A 26,429-nucleotide genomic window follows, 5' to 3' on the forward strand; every position below is an offset into this window, starting at 1 on the left:
CAATTTTTCTAACTGTACATGATCCACTTAATCCTAGCGTCTATTATCTTTTTGTCTAACTTGTGCAGCCATCATGTCATATTCATTACTTCATCCTTGTAAATGCTGATTTCTGGCAGGTAGTATTTGGGCACAATACCTTTATTTTACTTTTTAAAATACTTTTTAAAATACTTTTATTTTACTTTTTAAATACTTTTATTTATTTTCATGTGCTGAGGATCGATCCAGGGCCTCACATGTGCTAGGCAAGTGCTCTACCACTGAGCCACCACCCCACCCCCAGTGTCTTCATCTTATTTAAATCTAGTTCCTTTTAATAAAAATGTAATAATCTGTACTTTGATTCTTAACAGCTTGCATCCATTTTGGTATCTGATATTGAAAATTCCTCCGCTCCCTTGTATATTTAAATTTTAAACTGTAGTGTGGTACCACATTGCTCACTCGTTCTAATCTACCATGACTATGCTTCTTCCCCTTGCCAAGCTATGAGGAAGCCTAAGGCAAAAGTAAAATTCAGAGTTATGACTCTATCTTTACTTAAAATTTGGATATTTATCATGATATTTTAAAACGTTGCATTAAAATACTTATTTTGGCTGGATGCAGCACTGCACACCATATAAGCCCAGGTTTACAAGCTGGAGGCCAGCCTCAGCAATTTATTGAGACCTGGACTCAAAATTTTAAAAAGAGCTAGGAACGTAGTTCACTTGTAGAGTGCCCCTGGGTTCAATCCCCAGTACCCATCCCTCCAAAAAAAAAAAAAAAAGTGATATTTTTTTCTCCAAGGCAAAAATGTTTGAATCTAGTTCCAGCTGGAAAGTGTGAATTCCTGAGCTTTTGAAGTGACTGTCTCTAGACTCTTTCTGATGTAGAGCAGGTGTTCCTGTCCCTTAGCCTACTAGCATCCTTTAACATAGAATAGTTTTTTTTCAGGCAGCTTGGTGAAATGGAGGAAGGGTCAGGTTAATGCACCCTGAACCCTGGCAGCAGGAATTTGCTATAGCTTTGCTTCTGGAGGCAGTGGATATGTTTTAATACTTTGAAAACATAAGACTGAGAGAAATGGGTTATAAAAAGTTGTCATTTATGTAAAAATCTAAATTCCCCAATTACTATTTTTTAACAAGACATTTTAATATCTTTGAAATTGGGAAGCAACTTAGATCAGTGGCATCTTTCCACTGTCATGGGCTAGGTAGCTACATGGCATAGTTGCATTAACTTAGTCATACCTATTCACATTTCCGTTCATAATTCTGTACTCTGTTGGGACTATGTTAAGTTTAAATGTGATTTTAAATGTCTTCAAAATGACCACACTGATTTAATATATAACAGGTATAGCATTACTAAGATTTAAAAAATATCTAAGCCTTAAAAACCTGTTGTAATAACTATAAAATAATCATAAGTTTTGATAATGCATTTTTGTAATTTAATTGACAGCATTTTTATGATGCATATTTTCAATTGATACTTATTTTGTTGATTTGTGAGAGCTCCTAATGTTTAGAAAATTAACCATTCTATTAAATACAAAAAATTATTTTCTTCAGCTTACTACTTGCCTTTCAATACTGTAATATTATTTATGAGTTTGTTGATATTGTTTTAATGAAAGGTTTTGAGGGATGAGACCAAGAACAAAGGGCACCTATCAATATGGAAAGACTGAATTCCTGAAAAACCAAACCACAAGCTCAACATCATAGTTTCCCCCCCTAAATCTTAACATTGTGTTACTGTTTCTGTGCATTTTCTTACCCTAACCTTTTTGTGTTTGTGTTAGCATTTCTTACAGGCAGAATAAGGTCTTTTAACTCATTATGATGGAAGAGGGCTAAGATGCTCAGACCTAGAGGGTACTGGATATGTGTGCTTGGTCAGAAACATTCCCTTTTGCTCTCCATATGCACTTTTTTTTTAAGAGAGAATTTTTAATATTTATTTTTTAGTTTTTGGCGGACACAACATCTTTGTTTGTATGTGGTGCTGAGGATCGAACCCAGGCCACGCGCATGCCAGGCATTAGCTACCGCTTGAGCCACATCCCCAGCCCTCCATATGCTCTTTAAATCAAATATGGTGGCATTTGTTTTGCTTTACTTAAAAAAAAAAGTAGTAGTAGTAGTAATAAAATTTATATCCAGAAAACTGGAAAGACCTTAGATGTTAAATTTGATGAGTTTTGAGAAGTGTCATTTTAACATCCAAAGTTTTAGAATTTTATCATTTTCTTTGACAGTTTCATCAACCTTCAGATGTATACACTGACATTTTTTTCACATTATGAGTAAGTAAATATTTTTTCTTTTATGACTTTGGCCTTTTAAATAAATGTTTGTTCATAAATATTTAATACTGGTACTTATAGATCAAAAATCTGATATTTTTTTCCATAACTTTTCCATCATTGCCTTACACTAACTATTGCATAAGTCAATCTTTTCTCATTCTTTGGAAATGATCTTTATTCTTATATATGCTTCTATTTTTATGGGCATTTTATTGCTTCGTATTCTGCATGAATAACATACCATTTTAATTATCATAATTTTACTAGACATTTTTATTATCTTATATGAAGAGTATCCCTTTATTATACCTAATTTTATAAAAATATGAATATGTCTATGCCAGTTGAGCTTTTGAGTAATATGGCCAATATTTGCCTGCCAAATAAAACTCCTATTAATATGTTGATTATATTATTGTATATATGAATTTGAAGACCATTGATATCTTAAGCAGACATGAGTTCCATTCCAGGAACATGCTACATCTTTCTATTTATACAAGTGTTTATAATGCCCCCAGTATAGTTTTTCAGGTTTTTTTTTTTTTTTTCATGTGGTCCACATCTTTCTTAAATTGATTCCTAGCTGGGCCTGATGGTGCATGCCTGTAATCCCAGTGATTTGGGAGGCTGAGGCAAGAGGATCTCAAGTTTGAGGCCATCCTCAGCAACTTAGTGATACCTTATCTTAAAATAAAGAATAAAAAGGGCTGGAGATGTGGCTCATTGGTAGAGTGCCCTTAGGTTCAATCTCCAGTGTCAAAAAAATTCGATACCTTGTTTTATATTTCTTCTTTTTAAATGTTTTAATTATTTATACATGACAGTAGACCTGTTTTATATATCTTAATACTATAACAAGCTACCTCCTCACCCCTCAGAATTGTTTGTACCTTTTAGTAGGCAACTGGCTTTATTTTTGAAAAATTAAAAAAAAAATCATTTCAATGTCTATCATTTCCACCAGATGGCAGTCTTGGGCATGTCAATTGATAAACCTGCTGAGAACTCTGGTGACAAGGCAGTGAGTGACTGGCCAACCTACCAAGAGCCCAGAAGTTCAAGGAAAAAAAGGTTCTTTTTTGTTTGTTTTTGTAAACCTGAAAGAAAAATGAGCCCAAGAGCACATAGTTATTTATACTTGTATTAAACTATTAATCTTTTAACTATTTATTGGAGGCAAAGAAGAGCTATCACCATGCCCTTCAAATTCATGTTTTCCCTATTCATGCAATAAACACCTGTGGCTTCTTGGTAGTACTTGTGGTTTTATTTCAGGATTCTTCGTGAGTAAAAGCCAGCTTTAATCTTTCATTATTGTTTCAGTTATCCTAAAAGTACCACTTAGATCAGCAGTTTCTGAATTTATGTGTAAGAGCATCTCATGACTGTTTTTTACCATTCCCACATCTCTTCTGAAATTAGTTAGTGTTTATACTTCATGTGAAAGGAAGTATGGTTGTAACCTGCCTGTTCTACAGGAACATGAACCTAACAGCCCCCTTTAATGAAGCCCTTTTTGGCTTAATTTAGGTGATTTCCAAGATCTACATTGAGGAACATAGGAAATAGTTAATCACATGCTTTGTCTCAAGTATTTTCTAATAGATACTCTTCCAAGTGGCCAAAAAAAATAGTACTTTGGGACACAGTACATTGCCTAGGCAACCCCTCCTCTTGTACCACTTATTATGATTCCATTTGTTAGTCAATGTGCTTTTATAATCAGGGAGTGGTAAGTGACTGTATCCGTAGAGTAACTAAGTACATTTTCTTTCTGAGAGATGATATTCCCACAGTGAAATTGAAAAGTGCAAGAATATGTGGTAGGAAAAAGGAAACAAAATATTTGGTTCTTAAGCACAAAGGTATGCCAAGGTTAATGCTTGCCTTTCCGAATAAAATTGAAATAAGTCTTTCAGGAAATGACGTAGCAAACATTTTGAAGGATACTAAATAATCTCTTTTAGCGAAAATCATTAAAAAATTCCTCTCCATTTTGGATCCCTGGATAATTCTATTTTATACTTATGTGGAATATCAAACTTCTTTAGTTTTATCTATTTAATCTCAGAATGAACGTTGAGTAGACTTATTGGGATTTCAAGCTTGTAGTGTACTAAGACTTCTACAAGTAAAGACCAAATTGGAGTTCGTTAGAATTAGGTACTTTCCTCTTGTTTCAGAATAACTTCAATCCTATAAATAGAATCATCACTTAAATTTTAGAAGGTTGGCTGTGTAAAAGTACCTTTGAAGCCATAACTTTTTTTTCCCAGTACTGGGAAGTGAATCCCAGAGCCTGTACATGCCAGACGAGCAGTTTATCACTAAGTTATATCCTCAACTCTTATAAAATTATCTTTGAAAATAAATTCCTTTCTAATGATTTATGAATGTGTTTAGTTATTGTAGCATGCATGCACACACACATATATAAATAAATGTATACATACATATGTCTACACAAATGTATACATACACACTTGTGTGTTTATTTTTAGGGCTTGTGGTTTTTTCAGGATTGGCCACACATGAATCTTACAGTTAAGACAATGTTCAGCTGGGCATGGTGGTGCACACCTGTAATGCCAGTGGCTTGGAAGCTGAGGCAGTAGGATCCCAAGTTCAAAGTCAGCCTCAGCAAAACCGAGGCCCTAAGCAACTCAGTGAGAACTTGTCTCTAAACAAAATACAAAACAGGATTGGAGATATGGCTCAGTGGTCGAGGGCCCTGCCCCTGAGTTCTATCCCCAGTACCAAAAAAAAAAAAAAAAAAAGACATAATGTTCATATGATAGTATAACAGCATGCTATGCCCATGCTAGTAAAATGTCTTTCACCATCAGAAACATATACATCAATGCCAGTTGCTTTAATATCAGAAAAAATGGGCCAATGTAAACTACATTTTTTTTAATTTTAAAAAATAATAATAATCCTGCTGGGTGTGGTGGCACATGCCTGTAATCCCAGCAGTTTGGGAGGCTGAGGCAGGAGGATTGTGAGTTCAAAGCAAGCCTCAGCAACGGCGAGGCACTAAGCAACTCAGTGAGACTCTGTCTCTAAATTAAATACAAAAAATAGGGCTGAGATGTGGCTCAGTGGTTAAGTGCCACTGAGTGACACAATTCCTGGTGCCCCCCAAAAAATAATAATAATAATCCTGATGCATTAAAAGAAAATCAAAGCTACTACTTGGTATGCAACTTGAGGGTCAAATACAGCAACTTGTAGGTTGTACAGGATAGAACAGTGCCTCATCCAAGAGGATGCCACTCACATCACAGACAAGGGGACTTACATGTAACAGCAACTCTTCAGCAACTAGAATAACTGCAACAAATATCTGACAAATTGTACTGTATGTGTGTGGAGAGGAAGTTAGGTGCATATAGGCAAATCCTAAAGGAACTGCTTTGACTTTTTAGCCTTTGAGTTCAGCCAGTGACTGGTTCAGGATGCCCTTTTAACTCTTGTTTTCTAGACTTCCTAAGTTACCAAGGCTCAAAAAATAACAAATGGGAAAAAGGGGTGGAAAAGAGGGATGCCCCAGATATAGACAGCTTTGTATATTTCTGCTAATATATGTAGTGTTTGTAATGTAAATATAGATGCTATATAGTTCAATTAAAATTTAAAGAAAGAACCTTGGCTGGTACAATAACCCTCAGATATGTTTGTTTATATAGCTTCTTTATAGTTCAAGAACATAATGAAAATAGTTGAGTAGATGTAATGGGCATACTCTGGAGAATAGAAAAGAATCATTGCCGATGCAGCTTTCAGAGCTAGGCAGTAAGATAAGGTAAGCTAACCTGCTGTAACAATCAAACCTGTATTGGTTCAAAGTTTACTTCTTGGTCATTCGTGGTCCTAGCTGGGTGTTCCTGGTCAGTGGCTTATATTTTCCATGTGGTTTCTCAGCTCTGAGCTTTGTCCATCGTGTGGCTTTTATCATCTGTATCCAACCAGCAGAAGAGGGAGGAGGAGAAGGAGGAGACACAGCAGCTTCTTCAAGCCTCAACTTGAGGATGGCACATTTTGTTTCTGTTGAAGAGAACTAGCTACGTGGCCACACTTAATGAAAGTGCGAGGCATGAGGCTAAGAAATTGCTATCCCTGGCTGGGTTTACCAGCTACGGTTCACTTCTATGGAACTTTAAGGCACCTGGCTATTTCTGAGCAGTCTTCTCTTCTCCCCTCCCCCAACCTCTTTCTCTTCCTGAATTTTGAAATATAACCAATTGTTTGAGAAATATGTTCTTTAGTAAAAGAAAAAAATAGGAAACATTTCTTTTGGATCCAATGAGCTAATTCTTTTTAAAAAATTAATTATACATTATAATTACATATAACATTGAGGTTGATTTTGACATAATCATAGGCATGGATTAGAGTTTGATCCAATTCAGTCCCAACCTCTTCCCCTTTTCTCCTCCTTCCCTAGTTCCCTTTCCTTTTCTTTACTGATCTTCTATCTATTTAGAGTTTTTTTAAATTATTGCTTTATAGATACATATAAAAGGGAAATTCACTGTACATATATGAATATGCATAGGATAGTTTGGACAATTTCATTCCACCCTTTCTCCTTTGTTCTACCCTTCCTACCTCTTCCCTCCCCAACAGGTAGCCACTCTTCAGAGCAGTAAAAACAGATTTCACTGTTAGGAGGAGATGCATACTCTTTAAGGCACTGTGAACAGAGAAAACTAGGAATGATTTAGGCACAGTGTCAAATTCTGTCCCAGCCAGAATTACTGAGATTAACAAAACTGAGCAGGGTGTTGTGGTGCACGCCTAAGTTCCAGCAGCTGGGGAGGCTGAGGCAAGTTGCTTAGGATGGCTTTGAACTTGTGGTCCTCCTGCCTCAGCCTACAGAGCCACTGTGATTATAGGAATGTGCCCCAGACATTTTTATTTCTATTTTAAGATAAGGTCTTGCTAAATTGCTGAGGCTGGCTTTGAACTTCCTCAGCCTCCCAAATTGCTGGGATTATAGGAATGTATCACTGCCCTTGATGTCAAAGCTAGCTTTGAGTAAAACCTGTTTTCCTACCCAAAAAAAGAGAGATACTATTTTAAAAAATAGAAAGGCAAATCAAGAGATACTATAAAGAAAATAGAAGTCTTCTAAGTCCCTGGACTTCTGGGACCAACATTTTCCTGGTTTCAAGGGAAAGAGTACACCTAAATTCAGTCTGTTGCCCTATAAATGGAATATTCAATAGTATGGGTGAATCTCAAAAGCGTCTTGCTAAATCAAGGAAGACAGACACAAAGACCATATACCATATGAATCTTATCTGAAATTCTAGAAAAGGCAAAATAGTAGCGAAAGAAAGCAGATCAGATGTGGCTTAGTGGTTGAGTGCCCCTGAGTCAATCATGGTACCCCCAAAATAAGCAAGTAAGTAAATAAAAAGATCAGATGTTGCCCAGGTCTTGGGTAGGAAGGTGGTTTGGGCTGAATCTTTGTAAGGTGATGAAACTATTGTGTATCCTGGTTGTCGTGGTAGTTATACTTAACTGTGTACCTGTGTCATATCTCATCAGATACACATCTCAAAAGGTGAGTATGCATTTTATACTTAATAGTTTTAAATAGTTTTATACTTCATAGTTTTAAAAAAGAAGAAAGTGTACTAATATAGACATTGGGTTTATAAGTATTCATTGCAAAATTATTTCAAATCTGCTTTATGTTTGATAATTTTCATTTTTAAATAGCCCCACAAAAGGAACTTGGAAGTCACAAAAGAGTACTCTGAATGTTATTGCCCTGAGGTACTTTTTTTTTTACAATTAAAAAGAAAAATGTATTTACTTAGAAGCATTCAGCTGCAACTTTTTTTTTTTTTTTTTGTAATTACAGAGCAGTATTCAGTTAACAGAAAAACAGTTATTTCGTATAAACTGTGTGAGAAACAACGGAAGATGAAAAACTGCTGTCCCCATATATAACTAATTTGTGCTGTGCACCAGCAAGAACCTGCTTTAAATTTCCATGCCAATTTACAACCCTCACACTGTACCATGCATGGTCAGTGGCTATTGAAAATACCACCAGGACAGGGCTGTCTAAAGACACATTTGGTAGTGCGTTAACTATACAATTAAAAAAAAAAAAAACTCAGTACAGTTTAAAAACAAATCTTACATCAGCCTTACATTTCAATTTTTTTCTTTAAAAGGAGTGAGTTGTGTACAGGGGGTTAAATGCTTTATAGACAAGAAAAAAAAACTGCGCTAGAACCAACTCATCATCATAATCTTCCTCCTCATCCTGTTCATCTTCCTCCTCTTCCTTCTTTTTCTTGCTTTTTTCAGCTTTGACAGCTCCCTTGTTTGCTGCATCGGGTTTTCCTTTAGCTCAGCAGGCAGCAATATCCTTTTTGTATTTTTCCTTCAGCTCAGCAGCTTTCTTTTCATAAGGCTGCTTGTCATCTGCAGCAGTGTGATTCCACATCTCTCCCAGTTTCTTTGCAACATCACCAGTGGATAGGCCAGGATGCTCTCCTTTGATTTTTGGGCGATACTCAGAACAGAACAAGGAGGCTGACGGAGGCCTCTTGGGTGCATTGGGATCCTTGAAATTTGTTTTTGTTTCCCCTTTAGGAGGAATATAGGTTTTTATTCCTCTTTCATAAGGGGCTTTGTCTGCCTGTGCCATGTCTTCAAGTTTTCTCTTGAGCAGACATGGTCTTCCACCTCTCTAAGCACTTAGAAAACGCTGAGAAGTTGACTGAAGCATCTGGGTGCTTCTTCTTGTGCTCTTCCTGGAAAGTTTGCACAAAGAATGCATATGATGACATTTTGCCCCTCGGCTTTTAGGATCTCCTTTGCCCATTTTTAGTTTATGTATTTATTTGTAGTTACGTGTATGTGTGTACACGAATATATTTGCTATCTGAGTAATTTAGTGATTTTCTTGAGCAACTGATAGAGTAATGATAGAGTTGAAGTGAGGGACAAAGTTAGAATAAAATGCTTTGCCAATTAAGTCATTTATATGGAATGAATTATATGATATGAAATCCATCAAGACTGATTTATTTCATAAGCCCATCTGCTGCCAGGCATGGTGGCACATGCCTGTAATCCCTTCCACTAGAAAAGCTGAAGTAGGAGGATCACAAGTTTGAGGCCAGCCTCAGCAATTTAGCAAGGTCCTAAGCAACTTAGCAAGACTGTCATTAACATGGACCAAACATGTTTGTGTCTTTCCACAATGTCAGAATTTATTGGAAAACAAAAAGTTCATAGGCTATACCTCTTTCATTAGTGGCACTGAATACTTATAGACTACCTCGTAATCATAAAACTGGGCAATCATAGGTTCTTTTATTCCAAACTTAATTTCTAATATCTGTAACACTCAAGTCACACATCACACTTAACACAATTACATACATATGTATCCATATATGTATTTATATATGTGTGGGTGGGTGGATATATATATATATATATATATATATATATATATATATATATATATATAATTACAGAAAGTTGAAAAAGCATTAAACAGAACAGACACGGGTTCAGAAGGCTGAACTGAGAACAAAGGCAGAAAGCAGATTTGAATGCAGAGTCCCTGTACCTGTAGGTGGTCAGATAAGACTACAAACTAACCAAAGACCTTCAGGGGACAGAGCTGTCAAAGCTCAGGAACTTATTCCAGGATAAAATTGGATGGATTAACAGATAAACAGAGGGCTGTTTCACAGTATAGGTTTGGAGTTTCAGCTCCAGATGGCAGCTTGGAGTGGAACTTTTGTGAACGTCATAAGCAAAAGAAACTCTGCTAAAGCCCCAGGACAGAGATTCAGAGGTTCATTGCTATGACAATTTTCCTGGGCAAGGCTTGTGACCATCTTACAGGGTCAGGGTCCAACCATGTTCTGTCTCAGCATGTTTCTCCTTTTATGGGTCTTGAATGAGGGGGTTGTTTCATTTGGTGGTCTGATGTGTTTACTAAGCTCATGGGCCCGGTTTTTCCAATAGGAGTTTGATACACCGATGTATACCTGTGCTTCTGATTAATTTGGTAAGTTCACAAGTGGTCATTCTTATTATCACAATTAATTTGTCAGTTTTATGCCTTGAGGTTGTGCCAGGCAGATGGTGGTCATTTACTTGTACAAATAAGGTAGAGACTCCACCTTGGCTCTTAAACTCAAAATGGAGTAGATTCTGGCAAACAACTGCTTTACAAAATGGAGTGAAAAAGGTTTAGGCACAGCCTGAAAACTGCTTTTCTAAACATCATGGAATAACTCAAGAGTGGGGCAGAGCCTGCTCTCCACAGAGACCTTGTCTCAAAAAATTAAAAGGACAGTGGATATAGCTTAATGGTAAAGCCACCCTGAGTTCAATTCCCAGTACAAAAAAAAAAAAAAATCCAATGTGCTATCCTCAGCCAATAATCAGGAAGATCTACTTATTAAAATCTGTCTTTTAAAATGTGGAGTGGTAAGCCAGGCAGTAATCTCTGAGTTGGCTCTGGTGGCTGAGAAAGGAGGATTGCAAGTTAAAAGCCAGCCTTAGCAATTTAGGGAGGCCCTGTAACTTGATGATAAAAAGGACTGGGGATGTGGCTCAGTAGTTAGCCCCTGGATTCACTCCCCAGTACCAAACAAACAAACAAACAACAACAACAAAAACCTACCATATAATACAGTAATCCCACTGCTGGTTATATATCCAAAGAATTGAAAGCATGGTCTCAAAAAGATATTTTCACATTGATATTCATGGCAGTATTTTTCACAATGACCAAAAGATGGAAGCAAACCAAATATCTGATAGATGAATTGATAAACAAAACATACAAGGAAAATTTATTTAGTCTTAAAAGGGAAGGAAATCCTGTCACATAACATGGTTGAAACTTGAGACATTATGTTAGTCTCAAAAAGACAAATATGGGGCTGGGATGTGGCTCAAGCGGTAGCGTGCTTGCCTGGCATGCGTGCGGCCCGGGTTCGATCCTCAGCACCACATACAAAGATGTTGTGTCCGCCGATAACCAAAAAATAAATATTAAAATTCTTTCTCTCTCTCCCTCTCTCGCGCTCTCTCTTTAAAAAAAAAAAAAAAAAAGACAAATATGGCTGGGTGCAATCGTGCATGCCTGTAATCTCAGTCACTCGAGAGTCTGAGGACTCTCAACTTTAAGGCCAGTCTCAGCAATCTTTTGAGGTCCTAAGCAACTTACTGTCTCAAAATTTAAAAATTAAAAGTAAAAAGGCTGGGGATATAGTTCAGTAGTAAATCTTGGACTCAATTCCTAGTACCAAAAAAAAAAAAAAAAGAGAATTACTATATGATACTGTATGAATCCTACTCATATAAGATGTTTACTTACAATACACTCATAGAAAGAGAAAGTGGTTACTAGGAGCTAGGGATGGAGGGAAAGGAGACTTGTTTGATGGATATACTGTTTCAGATCTGCAAGATAAAAAGTTCTGAAGGTAAGTTTCATAACAGTGTGAATGAACTTAACACTGATGAACTGTACACTTTAAAATGGCTAATATGGTAAAGTGTGTGTGTGTGTGTGTGTGTGTGTGTGTGTGTGTGTGTTTGCCACAATAAAAATAGTTAAGGTGGGGCTGGGATTGTAGCTTAGTGGTTGAGCACTTGCCTTGCATGCGTGAAGCACTGGGTTCAGTCCTCAGCACCACATAAAAATAAATAAATACAAAACAAAGATATGTGTCCATTGACAACTAAAAAATTTTTTTAAAAAATTAGTTAAGGTGAATACTGAGGTGCTTGAATGCTGGTTGGGGTGGTGAGGCCTGAGGCAGGATCACTAGGCAATGCTGAGCTGACGTGGGGCAAACAGTCTGGGCCTCTCAGAACACACACTGAGCCCGGATCGGCTGAATTCAAGCTCCCGTTCACCTGCTTCCCACAGACAAACAGCTGCGACTCAGCACTGATCCATCCGGCTGAAACAACTGGTCAGCCCTTCTGATCCTACGGAGGTAAATGCCAACCGAGCCTTCATAGGTAGTGGCCACAGGTTTGAAACAGGGCTTGGGAGAAACAGTCAGGACCCACCCGTTGCATTGGTCACCCGGCAAAGGGAAACGAACTGTCGCCATTTGCAAGAGATACCACCATGGCAGAGAACTGACGTCACCAGACTGCGGCGGAGGAGATAACTTCATTGAAACCTGCGGCTACAGGTGTGTTATCCCCTAGCCTTCCCTTTCCACACATCGGGGAAACCTTAAGGGCCCCTCCCAGCTCTCCCGTGAGCGCGATAGCCAGACCGAGGGAATCGGAAGTGGCGCGGGACTGGCAGCGCAGAACTCCCGGCTACCGCTCCCACCAGTGCTTACACCTGAGGTTTCTTGCACCAGCTACTGGGGCCGTGGCTACAGGAGGGCAAGTAAAATTCTCTGAGGATTCTCAGACCCAAGCTCTACAAACTTAGGGTCTGAGGGAATGGCAATCAGGGAGAGTGTGCCCAGTCATTCATGAAAACAGGGCTCCCGGGAGCAGCAGACCTGGCGTGTAGCCAGTATTGTGGTGAGCGTCACCGGAGAGAGGGGCCTGGCTAGAGGAAAAGTGGGGAAGTGACTAGACATAAGAGGAGGCCCTAGGCACTCAGGATTGGAGACTCACCCAATCTGGGAGGAGGAGCTGCTGCACAGTGATTGGTTCCCACGTATTGACAGGAGAAGCTTGGCCTGGTGGGCACAGCGCCACCTACTGGAAGAGAAGTTAATCAAACTCTAAGACTGCATTTATTAGTTTTTTTCTTTTTTATTTTTTGATTTGTTTTTTTTTTTATTTTCATTTTTCTTGTTTTTAAATTTTTTTAAATTTTTTTAAATTTTTTTCTTCTAATTTTAATTTTTATTTTTTTATTATTATTATTTTTTAAAAAATTTTTCTTTTTTTATTTCCTATTTGTTTTTCTTCTTTTGTCTTTTCATTTCTTTTCAATTTTCTTATTCCCCCTTCCTTGAATTCTACCTGCTTACTCTCATTCTCTTTAATGACTTCTTCCCTTCCCTTCTAATACCTTTCCTCCCAAGCATCAAATAAATTTATAGGAGTAAACAGTAACTCAGCAGTCAAATAGAACAAGAAGTAACATGAGCAGCATGAAAAAGCAAGGAAGAAAAGGAGTACAAACAATACAGGACAGCCTAAATATTCAGGAGGACCTAGAGTCATCAGAAAAATGGTCATATAAAGAACTCAAGGAGCACCTTAGACGGATGGAATGGAACCTTAAAGAGGATATGAGACAGCACATTCAAACAGTGAAAGAACACATTGAAAATGAATTACATAAACAGATAAAAGAAGAAGTTAAGCATCTTTATCAGGAGATAGAGATTATAAAAAAATCAAACAATAATTCTAGAAATGAAGGAAACGATAAACCAAATTAAAAACTCAATTGAGAGTATCACTAACAGCAAGTAGAAGTCAGAACGTCAGATAATGAAGACAAAATATATCATCTTGAAAAGAGTCTAGCCAACTCAGAAAGGCTGGTAAAAAATCATGAGAAAAACATCTAAGAGTTATGGGATAACATAAAAAAACCAAACTTACGAGTCATCGGGATAGAAGAAGGTACAGAGATTCAAACCAAGGGATTGAGTAACCTGCTGAATGAAATAATTACAGAAAACTTTCCAGAAATAAAAAAGGAAACAGATATACAAATTGTAGATGCATACAGGACACCGAGCACACAAAATCACAGTAGACCAACGCCAAGACACATTGTTATGAAGATATCCAATATACAGAACAAAGACAAAATATTAAAAGCTACAAGAGAAAGGAGGCAGATTACATTCAGGGGTAAACCAATAAGGTTAACAACGGATTTTTCATCATAGACGCTGAAAGCAAGAAGGTCATGGAACAATGTATTTCAAACACTGAAAGACAATGGATGCCAACCAAGAATTCTGTATCCAGCAAAATTAAGCTTCAGGTATGACAACGAAATAAAAATCTTTCATGATAAACAAAAGTTAAAAGAATTTGCAGCCAGAAAACCAGCATTGCAAAGCATCTTGAGCAAAATACTACACGAGGAAGAAATGAAAAACAATAACCAAAACCATCAGTGGGAAGTGCTTCGGTAAAGACAGAGGGCGGGGGGAAAGATAATCATGGAGAAACAAACTAAATTTTTTTAAAAAAAAGGATAAATAATCAAACATGGCTGGAAGTACAAACCATATATCAATAGTAACTCTAAATGTTAATGGCTTAAACTCTCCAATAAAGCGACATAGGCTGGTATCATGGATTAAAAAAACAAATCCAACAATATGCTGCCTCCAGGAGACACATCTGATTGGAAAAGACATACACAAGCTGAAGGTGAAAGGATGGGAAAAAATATACCACGCACACAGTCCTCGTAAGCAAGCAGGGGTGGCCATCCTCATATTGAATAAAGTCGACTTCAAGACTAAGTTAATCAAAAGGGATAAGGAAGGACATTATATACTGTTAAAAGTAACCATTCACCAACAAGACATAACAATTATCAATATTTATGCACCAAATAATGGTGCTGTGACATTCATAAAACAAATTCTCCTCAAGTTCAAGAATCAAATAGACCACAACACAATAATTATGGGTGACTTCAACACACCTCTCTCACCATTGGACAGATCCTCCAAACAAAAGTTGAATAAAGAAACTATGGAACTCAATACCACAATCAATAACCTAGACTTAACTGACATACATAGAATATATCAACCATCATCGAATGGATATACTTTTTTCTCAGCAGCACATGGATCCTTCTCAAAAATAGACCATATATTATGCCATAGGGCAACCCTCAGTAAATATAAAGGGGTGGAGATAATACCATGCATTTTATCTGATCATAATGGAATGAAACTGGAAATCGATGATAAAAGAAGGAAGGAAAAATCCTACATCACATGGAAAATGAACAATATGTTACTGAATGATCAATGGGTTACAGAAGACATAAAGGAGGAAATAAAAAAATTCTTAGAGATAAATGAAAATACAGACACAACATATCGGAATCTATGGGACACAATGAAAGCAGTTTTAAGAGGGAAATTCATCACCTGGAGGTCATTCCTCAAAAAAAGAAAAAACCAACAAATAAATGAGCTCACACTTCATCTCAAAGCCCTAGAAAAGGAAGAGCAAAACAACAGCAAATGTAGCAGAAGGCAAGAAATAATTAAAATCAGAGCAGAAATCAATGAAATTGAAACAAAAGAAACTATTGAAAAAATTAACAAAACTAAAAGTTGGTTCTTCGAAAAAATAAATAAGATCGATAGACCTTTAGCCATGCTATCGAAGAGAAGAAGAGAGAGAACTCAAATTACTAACATACGGGATGAAAAAGGCAATATCACAACAGATGCTACAGAAATACAGAAGACAATTAGAAATTATTTTGAAAACCTATATTCCAATAAAATAGAAGATAGTGAAGACATCGATAAATTTCTTAAGTCATATGATTTGCCCAGACTGAGTCAGGAGGATACACACAATTTGAACAGACCAATATCAATGGATGAAATTGGAGAAGCAATCAAAAGACTACCAACCAAGAAAAGCCCAGGACCAGATGGGTATACAGCGGAGTTTTACAAAACCTTTAAAGAAGAATTAATACCAATACTTTGCAAGTTATTTCAGGAAATAGAAAACATCACCCTGATTCCGAAACCAGACAAAGACACCTCAAAGAAAGAAAACTACAGACCAATATCTCTAATGAACCTAGATGCAAAAATCCTCAATAAACTTCTGGTGAATCGAATACAAAAACACATCAAAAAAATTGTGCACCATGATCAAGTAGGATTCATCCCTGGGATGCAAGGATGGTTCAATATACGGAAATCAATAAATGTTATTCACCACATCAATAGACTTAAAGATAAGAACCATATGATCATCTCGATAGACGCAGAAAAAGCATTCCACAAAGTACAGCATCCCTTTATGTTCAAAACATTAGAAAAACTAGGGATAATAGGAACTTACCTTGACATTGTAAAAGCTATCTATGCTAAGCCTCAGGCTAGCATTATTCTGAATGGAGAAAAGTTGAAGGCATTCCCTCTAAAATCTGGAACAAGACAGGGATGCCCTCTATCACCACTTCTATTCAATATAGTTCTCGAAACACTGCCAGAGCAATTAGACGAAAAAGATTAAAGGCATAAAAATAGGAAAAGAAGAACTTAAATTATCACTATTTGCAGAAGACATGATTCTATACCTAGAAGACCCAAAAGGGTCTTCAAAGAAACTACTAGAACTAATAAATGAATTCAGCAAAGTGGCAGGATATAATATCAACACGCATAAATCAAAGGCATTTCTGTATATCAGCGACAAAACTTCTGAAACGGAAATGAGGTAAAACACTCCATTCACAATATCCTCGAAAAAAATAAAATACTTGGGAATCAACCTAACAAAAGAGGTGAAAGATTTATACAATGAAAACTACAGAACCCTAAAGAGAGAAGTAGAAGAAGATCTTAGAAGATGGAAAAATACACCCTGTTCATGGATAGGCAGAACTAACATTATCAAAATGGCGATATTACCAAAAGTTCTCTATAGGTTTAATGCAATGCCAATCAAAATCCCAACGGCGTTTCTTGTAGAAATAGATAAAGCAATCATGAAACTCATATGGAAAAATAAAAGACCCAGAATAGCAAAAGCAGTTCTAAGCAGGAAGTGTGAATCAGGCGGTATAGCCATACCAGATTTCAAAGTATATTACAGAGCAATAGTGACAAAAACAGCATGGTACTGGTACCAAAACAGGCGGGTGGACCAATGGTATAAAATAGAGGACACAGAGACTAATCCACAAAGTTACAACTATCTTATATTTGATAAAGGGGATAAAAGCATGCAATGGAGGAAGGATAGCATCTTCAACAAATGGTGTTGGGAAAACTGGAAATCCATATGCAACAAAATGAAACTGAATCCCTTTCTCTCGCCATGCACAAAAGTTAGCTCAAAATAGATCAAGGAGCTTGATATCAAATCAGAGACTCTGCATATGATAGAAGAAAAAGTTGGTTCCGATCTACATATTGTGGGGTCGGGCTCCAAATTCCTTAATAGGACACCCATAGCACAAGAGTTAATAACAAGAATCAACAAATGGGACTTACTTAAACTAAAAAGTTTTTTCTCAGCAAGAGAAACAATAAGAGAGGTAAATAGGGAGCCTACATCATGGGAACAAATTTTTACTCCTCACACTTCAGATAGAGCCCTAATATCCAGAGTATACAAAGAACTCAAAAAATTAGACAATAAGATAACAAATCACCCAATCAACAAATGGGCCAAGGACCTGAACAGACACTTCTCAGAGGAGGATATACAGTCAATCAACAAGTACATGAAAAAATGCTCACCATCTCTAGCAGTCAGAGAAATGCAAATCAAAACCACCCTAAGATACCATCTCACTCCAGTAAGGTTGGCAGCCACTATGAAGTCAAACAACAACAAGTGCTGGCGAGGATGTGGAGAAAAGGGTACACTTGTACATTGCTGGTGGGACTGCAAATTGGTGCGGCCAATTTGGAAAACAGTATGGAGATTCCTGGGAAAGCTGGGAATGGAACCACCATTTGACCCAGCTATTGCCCTTCTCGGACTATTCCCTGAAGACTTTAAAAGAGCATACTACAGGGATACTGCCACATCGATGTTCATAGCAACACAATTCACAACAGCTAGACTGTGGAACCAACCCAGATGCCCTTCAATAGATGAATGGATAAAAAAAAATGTGGCATTTATACACCATGGAGTATTACACAGCATTAAAAAATTTCAAAATCATGGAATTTGCAGGGAAATGGATGGCACTAGAGCAGATTATGCTTAGTGAAGCTAGCCAATCCCTAAAAAACAAATACCAAATGTCTTCTTTGATATAATGAGAACAACTATGAACAGAGCAGGGAGGAAGAGCAGGAAGAAAAGATTAACATTAAACAGAGTCATGAGATGGGAGAGAAAGGGAGATAAAAGGGAAATTGCATGGAAATGAAGGGAGACCCTCATTGCTATACAAAATTACATATAAGAGGTTGTGAGGGGAATGGGAAAATAAACAAGGAGAGAAATGAATTACAGTAGATGGGGTAGAGAGAGAAGATGGGAGAGAAGGGGAAGGGGGATAGTAGGGGATAGGAAAGGTAGCAGAATACAACAGTTACTAATAGGGCATTATGTAAAATTGTGGATGTGTAACCGAAGTGATTCTGCAATCTGCATTTGGGGTAAAAATTGGGAGTTCATAACCCACTTAAATCTAATGTATGAAATATGATATGTCAAGAGCTTTGTAATGTTGTGAACAACCAATAAAAAAAAGAAAAAAAATTAGTTAAGGTGCAAGATAGATTATTTACATTAGTAGCCCAATTAAAAACCTCTTGTATCCTTGTTTTTTGCTCTTTCTTAATCTCATCACACTCTGACTCTGGACATGGCACATAAAGTTCAGTCAAAAACATGATATGTGACTTCTAAGACTAGGTCACACATTAAACATACAGTTTCTCCTTCATTTTCTCTCTAAATTGGGATACTCACACTTGGGAACAAGCTACATGCTAGTAGGCAGCCCAAAGTTGTCAATATGGAGATACCACACTTCAGAGATCCATGCAGAGCACTAAATGCTGACTCCCAGCATCAGCTTCACCTAGCAAGAGAGATGGATGGCAAATAAGCACATAAAAAGATAGCCAGTGTTGGGCTGGGGATGTGGCTCAAGCGGTAGCGCACTCACCTGGCATGCGTGCTGCCCGGGTTCGATCCTCAGCACCACATACCAACAAAGATGTTGTGTCTGCCGAGAACTAGAAAAAATGAATATTAAAAAAAAATTATCTCTCTCTTCTCTCACTCTCTCTTAAAAAAAAAAAGATAGCCAGTGTCATCAGTCATCAGGGAAGTACAAACTAAAGAGACACCACTATCCACTTACTGGAATCACTAAACAATCAAACTGAACACAGAAAATGCTGTGAAAGATGCATAAGAATGTGTGTGCTCACCACTAGTCATGGTTTGGATATGAGGTGTTCCCAAAAGTGCCTGTTAATGCAAGAATATTCAGAAGTGAAAGGATTAGATTATAAGAGCTGTAACCTAATTGGCCCATTCAGAAAAATATGGTCAGCCATCTATGGACTGAGATCTCTGAAACCATGAGCCCCAAATAAACTTTCCCTCCTCTAAGTTGTTGTTCTCAGGTATTTTGTCACAGCAACAAAAAGCTGACTAAAACAGAAATTGGTATGAGAGTGGGGGTGTTGCTTTCTGTAAGCTGACCATGTGGTTTAGAAACCTTAGAACTGGGTTTGTGGGAAAAACTATGAAAAGTTAGAGATGTAGGCTGGAAAAGCTTTAGGATGTTGTAAGCAGAGCTTCATGGGTGATTCTGGTGGCAGCTCAGAAGACCAGAATGCCAATAAGAATTCTGTGCTTGTGAGGTTTCAGAGGAAAATAATGATTTTATTGGGAGTTGGACTAGAGGCCTCTTGTGTTATGTTCTGGCCAAAAAAAAAAAAAAAAAAATCTAGGTTGTACCTCAGTGGCAGAGCGCTTGCCTAGCATCTGTGAGATGCTGGGTTCAAGACTCGGCACCGCATATAAATAAGTAAGGGTCCATTGACAACTAAGAAACAATGTCTATATTTTATCCACGTCCTGAGACTGTGTGAGTCTGAATTTAAAGGTGATGGACTAATTAATCTGATGGAAGGAAGATATTTCAAGGCAACATAGCATTTGGTAAGTGGCATGGATATTGCTGATAACTTTTAGCCAGATTTACTGTGAAAATCGACAGCAAAAAACAAAGCTAAATGATTTTAAAAACTGCAGTTTGGTCAGAACAGAAAAGTATAGTAGAGCTTGGGCCAAGGAAGATGTGTGTGTTGAAGCTATTATTGCCCCTCAGGAGATGCTAAGTGCTTTGCCCAAAGACAACAAGAAAGACGGTGTGGGGGCGTTATGTAGAATTTCTTGAACATTTGGTAGGTATAGTACATAAAATAGTGTAAGGAACTGCTATGTCCCCAGTCCAAAGCTCGGACCACCAATGTTACTTTGAAGCAGATCTCAAGCATCAGATTATTTCTTCTGGGGATATTTCATAATGTATCTCTCCAGGATAAGGGCTCTTTTAAACATAATTACAAAACTTCACCCCCCAAAAAAAATTACCAGTAATTTCTAAATGTCATTAAATGTTTAATTTTAAAAAGTAGGACTCCTAGAGATATAACTAAATGCATTTCGCATTGTCAGATGGACAAGAGCTTTGGGGGTTGGGGTGAAATGTTATAGTTTGGATGTGAGTTGTCCTCTAAAAGCTCCTGTTAACATGGTAATATTCAGAGGTGAAATCATTCAATTATGAGAGTTGTAACCTAATCATCTTAGTTTGAATGGATGAGTGCTAACTGTAGGCAGGTGGGGAGTAGTGGGAAGAAGTGAGTCAATGGGGCATTTCCCTCTGACCCTTCCCTCACCTGCTTCCTGACCCCACCATGAGCTTAGCAATTTTCCTCCACTGGGCTCCTTCCCCATTATGTTCTGCCTCACCTTGGGCCCAGAACAATGCAGTCAGTCATCTATGCACTGAAACCTCTAAATTGTGAACCCCAATTAACTTTCCCTCTAAGTTTTTCTTTTTGGATATTTTTATTATAATGATGAAAAGCTGCAAACCTAAAATTGCTCTAAAAAAGTTTATTAGCTACTTTATATATATTTTTAAAAAGGACTATGAATACATCCAATGTGATGAATATACTTCAAAATAATTTTGCTAGAGAAAAAAGTCACCATAAAAGAACATACACAATTGTGTAATTCCATTTATATAAAATTCTAGAAAATGCAAACTAATCTATATTGATAAAAAGCAGATTAGTGCCTGGGGGTGGGGAGGTAAGTGGTTCAGGGGAAGTCGGAGGGATAGATTACAAAGGGACATGAGGAAACTTTTGCAGGGGATGTACATGTTCATTATCTTGACTATAGTGACGGTTTCATGGGTATATACACATGTTGAAACTTAATCAACTTGTAGCCAGGTGCAGTGGCACACACCTCTAATCCCAGCTACTCAGGAGGCTGAGGCAGGAGGATCACAAGCTGGAGGTCAGCATGGGCAATTTAGTGATAACCTAAGGAGTGGGTGGTGGGTTGGAGACATAAACTCTATGACAGAGTGCTTGCCTAGCATGTGTGAGCCCCTGAATACCATCCCCACCAAACCCACTTATTACCTTGTGTATTTTATGTGTACAATTTATTACTTGTCAGTTTTCTTTCAACAAAGCTGTTTCTGAAATGCCAAAATATTAAATAGTAACCCCCACATTTATTCATTTTCATTACACAATGGCAGTTGATTAGGCAGTTTTGCTGATGTGAGCTGGGTTGCTTGTCCATCTGCCATCAGCTGGCAGTTAGGATGGGGCTAACAGAGCAGTGAGGCTGGAAGACTCCACACTGGTCCCACATCTCTGTATCCCTCCCACGTCTCCAGCAGGCTTATGGTTATGGTGAGGGCAGGGGTCCTAAAGAGGGGCAGAAAGGCACAGCACTTTTTTTTTTCTTGTGGTGCTTGGGATTGAACCCAGGGCTTTGTGCATGCCAGGTAAGCACTCTACCTACTGAGCTGTATCCCCAGCCCTGTGCTTTTTAAGTCTATTTTGATGTCAAGTCCCATTGGTCAAAGCAAGTCACATGGTCAATCTCAGAGTCAGTTTGTGAAGTTTGGGGAGAAAGGCATGGATGCAGGGAAGCCATTAATGCAATTAATATATTGTACCTTAACAATGTTTTGATTTTTATTTCTTTAATTCTACCTTGAAGGTATTTTTGTGCAGTGACTTTATTGTACATTACTTATAATTCGACAACCTATCTCATTGAATGTAATTTGGCTGTTGATTTGTTTGCATTAATTCCTTGTATGTGAGGAATAGTAAGGTTTTGTAGTGACATCACATTTTCATGTCCTATTTATATTTCTTTGGCTATTTATTTTGGTTGCCAAAATGTATTTAAAGAGTTTAAAAAGTATTCTTTCATCTTGTAGCTATATTGGTTTAGCTCCCCTGTTTAGGCCAAACTATTTTTTTTCTGTTTTCTTCTGATTAGAACAGTTTTTAAACAACACTTTTTTCTAGACTACATTTATAATGCTAAGCCTGGGACCAATTAAATTTGACAGTTGAGAGCTGGGGATGTGGGTCAGTGACAAAGCACTAGCCCAGCATGTGTGAGGCTCTAGATTCTATCCCCACCCAGTACCACAACCAATTAATTAAATAAATAAATATTTTACAACTGAGCTAATAGAGACTTAGAGAAGCTGGCAGAATTGTTTCAGATCACTCAGTGAGCAGATGGTAGAGGTGAGGCTTGAATCTCCCTTCCTCTGATTTAAAGTTTCACTTATTAAACTGTACCATGTCAACACATGGTGGCATGTACAGACAGCATAATGAATGCCATCATTATGTATAATTATAATGCACCAATAAACAAAAAGAACACATGGTTAAGAGAAGTGATAAAAATCTACGTTTTTGTGCAGAATGTACTTTCCGCTTCCACTCTTCTTTCACCCATTCTTCTTCTAAAGCATAGATTTAGGTCCAGCAATTTTGAAATAACTATTCTTCATTCAGGCAATAATGTACCAGGCACTGAATTAAATGCTGTGAACTTAAAGATCACCATGTGACATATCCTACTCTCAGCTCATAGCCTCTGTGAATGATTTTGGTAAACAGGTAAGTGAAATATGGCAACTCCTTCTATTTTAGCCATTTTCGAATCAGATAAGTTATATGCTACATGTCCTCTGCTGGGTTTGTTGCTGAGTGGAAGTCTTTATGATGTGATGGTTTTGTAATTCATTATATATTGATTTTCATTGAGTATTCCTTTCTGTATGTTTGATTCTTTGTTGAATTACAGGATATTTGTGGATTCTGTGACATTCTCATCTGCTTTCTAGATATTTCATTCTTTATTATACTATCATGATTGTTTAACTGACTTGAATGTACTAACTGCTTTGTCTTCATTATCTCTGATTCTTTCTTTTTGATTGTTGGAATTTTTGTCCTTTCTTCATATTTACAAGTGTTATATTCCATTTTCTAACAATCAGCATTCCTTTAAATCTCTTTGGAAGTGATATTGATACCTTTGTACTTGCTTGGAATTCTTAGCTTTGTGGCTATTTTCTCCAGATTACTACCGACTTTGTTTTCTCTTCTGCTGTTTCAATACTGGCTAATTGAATCTGTGTTTTATCTCTGCTTTTTTCCTTTAGTTTTGGTATCAGTATGGGCTTTTGTGAATGGGGTGGCTACTGCTAATAAGAATCTCACTGCATTCTACCATCTGCCTCTGAAATCCTGGGTAAACTCCCAACTCAGGATTCTCTAACTTATTTTCCCCCAGTAAAAGAATAATATACATTAATTATAAAAAATTTAGAAAAAAACTAAAAAGATTAAAGAACAAAATGAGTGTTATAATCTTAAAACCCAGAGATCAGCACTCTAAACATGTTTTCTAAGAGAACATTAAAAATATTGTAGCTGGGCACATGCCTATAATCCCAGTGGTTCGGGAGGTTGAGGCAGGAGGATCTCAAGTTCAAAGCCAGCCTCAGCAAAAGCGAGGTGCTAAGCAATTCAGCAAGACCATCTCTCTAAATGGTCTAAATGGTCAAGTACCTCTGAGTTCAATCCCTAGTACAAAAAAAAATCTCTGAAAATATGTTTAATGACTAATATTCTATCACATGGATATGTGATAATTTACTTACTTAGTCTTGTGCCATTGAGTGTTTGGGCATTTCCAATGTTTGCTATTGTGAAGTAACATTGTAACTAATGTCTTTTTAGGCACAGATTTTTGCCCCCATATTTAATTACTTCCTTAATATAGATTTTTGGTAAGTAGAATCATTGAATTAAAACATATAGGCATTCCCCTTGCTTCTCTTTATTTAAAAAATTCAGTCAGAGTAAAGTGAAAAATCACTTGATTTTGAGTGAAACTTCCATTTTATGTTTGTTACCACTTTTTTTGTGTGTGTGTGTGTGTGTGTGTGTGTGTGATGGTGATAGGGATTGAACCCAGGGCCTTGTGCATGGAAGGCAAGCACTCTACCAACTGAGCTATATCTCCAGCCTTCCACCTGTACTTTTTCCTTCTCAACTGCCTGTTTATATTCTTTGTCCCTTTTTATATATTTTCATGCTAATTTTTTTTTTTTTGTACCAGGGATTGAACTCAAGGGCACTCAACCACTGAGCCACATCCCCAGCCCTATTTTTATAGTTTAGTTTGAGACAGGGTCTCACTGAGTTGCTTAGTGCCTCGCTTTTGCTGAGGCTGGCTTTGAACTTGTGATCCTCCTGTCTCAGGTTCCTGACCTGCTGGGATTACAGGCATGTGCCACTGTACCCAGCTTCATGTTAATTTTTAAAGTAGATTTCTATATTATGGAAATTAGCTTGTCAGGTGTGTTATAGATATTTTCCTCTGGTTTGTCATTTACATTTTTGTGGATTTGTCTGTTCCTTTTTAATTTCTAGAATAAAAATTATTAAACTTCTTTAAAGAGTCTGGGTTTTATTTTTTATATATTTGGAAAAGCTTTCTAACTATTATTATTATTATTATTATTATTGTTATTATTATTATTATTATTATTATTAAAATGTTTTTAGTTGTAGATGAACACAATACTTTTATTTATGGTGCTGAGGATTGAACCCAGTGCCTCACACATACTAGGCAAGTGCTCTACCACTGAGCTACAACTCAAGCCCCTCCCATATTATTTTTTAAAACACAGAAATTTCTGTCTAGGAATTTGACAGTTTTATTTTTATTTATTTATTTTTATTTTTTGGGTACTAAGGATTGAACCCAGGGGTGCTTAACCACTGAGTCACATCCCCAAGCATTTTATTTGTTATTTTGAGACATGGTCTCACTAAGTTGCTGAGATGGGGAATTAGACTGAAAATGCTTCCTTCTCTGATATTAGTGAACTGTTTTGAGTGAAATGTCTTTTATATTTTCCCAAATTTTCTATGAACATTCATATTTTCAAATTGATATTATGACATTATATGTATAATATCCATGTATATATAGGTATTAATATATAAATAATATCTATGTATATTATATCTAATATCTAATAATATATATGTACCTTTAATGTTAAAGACAAGTTCTCATTTATTACAATTATGTTTCCCAATTTGTCATATGCTTTTAAATTAATATGCTTTGCGATATAATTCAAATATTTTATTCAATCAAGTTCAAGAAATCTTTTTTTTTTTTTTTTATAAAGAGAGAGTGAGAGAGAGGTGGACAGAGAGAGAGAGAATTTTCAACATTTATTTTATTTTTTCTTAGTTCTCGGCGGACACAACATCTTCGTTTGTATGTGGTGCTGAGGATCGAACCTGGGCCGCACACATGCCAGGCGAGCGCGCTACCGCTTGAGCCACATCCCCAGCCCCAAGAAATCTTGATTGTAATTTATTTCATTATTAAAAAAATCCTCCCTGCAGAGACCAGATACTTATTTGAAGTTATTTTATTTTTTGGTAGTGGAGATTGAATCCAGGGGCGCTGTACCACTGAGCTACAACTCCTGCTCTTTTTATTTTTTTATTTTTTTATTTTTTTTATTTATTTTTTTTTTTTTATTGGTCGTTCATAACATTACATAGTTCTTAATACATCATATTACACGGTTTGATTCAAGTGGATTATGAACTCCCGCTTTTACCCCGTATACAAATTGCTGTATCACATCAGTTACCCTTCCATTGATTGACATATTGCCTTTCTAGTGTCTGATGTATTCTGCTGTCTGTCCTATTGTCTACTATCCCCCCTCCCCTCCCCTCCCCTCCCCTCCCCTTTTCTCTCTCTACCCCTTCTACTGTAAATCATGTCTTCCATTTGTATTCTCTTGACTTACCCC

The 26,429-nt window shown here is 37.0% G+C and overlaps 1 protein-coding gene and 1 pseudogene across 1 annotated transcript in view; one reads left to right on the forward strand and one right to left on the reverse strand.

Annotated features, from left to right (window-relative positions):
• Ppm1b (protein phosphatase, Mg2+/Mn2+ dependent 1B) overlaps positions 1 to 3,375 on the forward strand; it is an 82,878-nt gene extending 79,503 nt beyond the window's left edge. The window contains exons 6-7 of the mRNA XM_026385699.2: positions 2,255 to 2,302; positions 3,273 to 3,375. Coding sequence (XP_026241484.1) covers positions 2,255 to 2,302 — 48 coding nt within the window. The 3' untranslated portion in view covers positions 3,273 to 3,375. The remainder of the gene's footprint in view (positions 1 to 2,254; positions 2,303 to 3,272) is intronic.
• Positions 3,376 to 8,495: 5,120 nt separating this feature from the next.
• Positions 8,496 to 9,158, reverse strand: LOC113180629 (high mobility group protein B1 pseudogene; annotated as a pseudogene).
• Positions 9,159 to 26,429: the final 17,271 nt, after the last annotated feature.

Source organism: Urocitellus parryii, chromosome 12, assembly GCF_045843805.1.
Source record: "Urocitellus parryii isolate mUroPar1 chromosome 12, mUroPar1.hap1, whole genome shotgun sequence".
In the NCBI taxonomy this organism is placed as follows: Eukaryota; Metazoa; Chordata; class Mammalia; order Rodentia; family Sciuridae; genus Urocitellus; species Urocitellus parryii.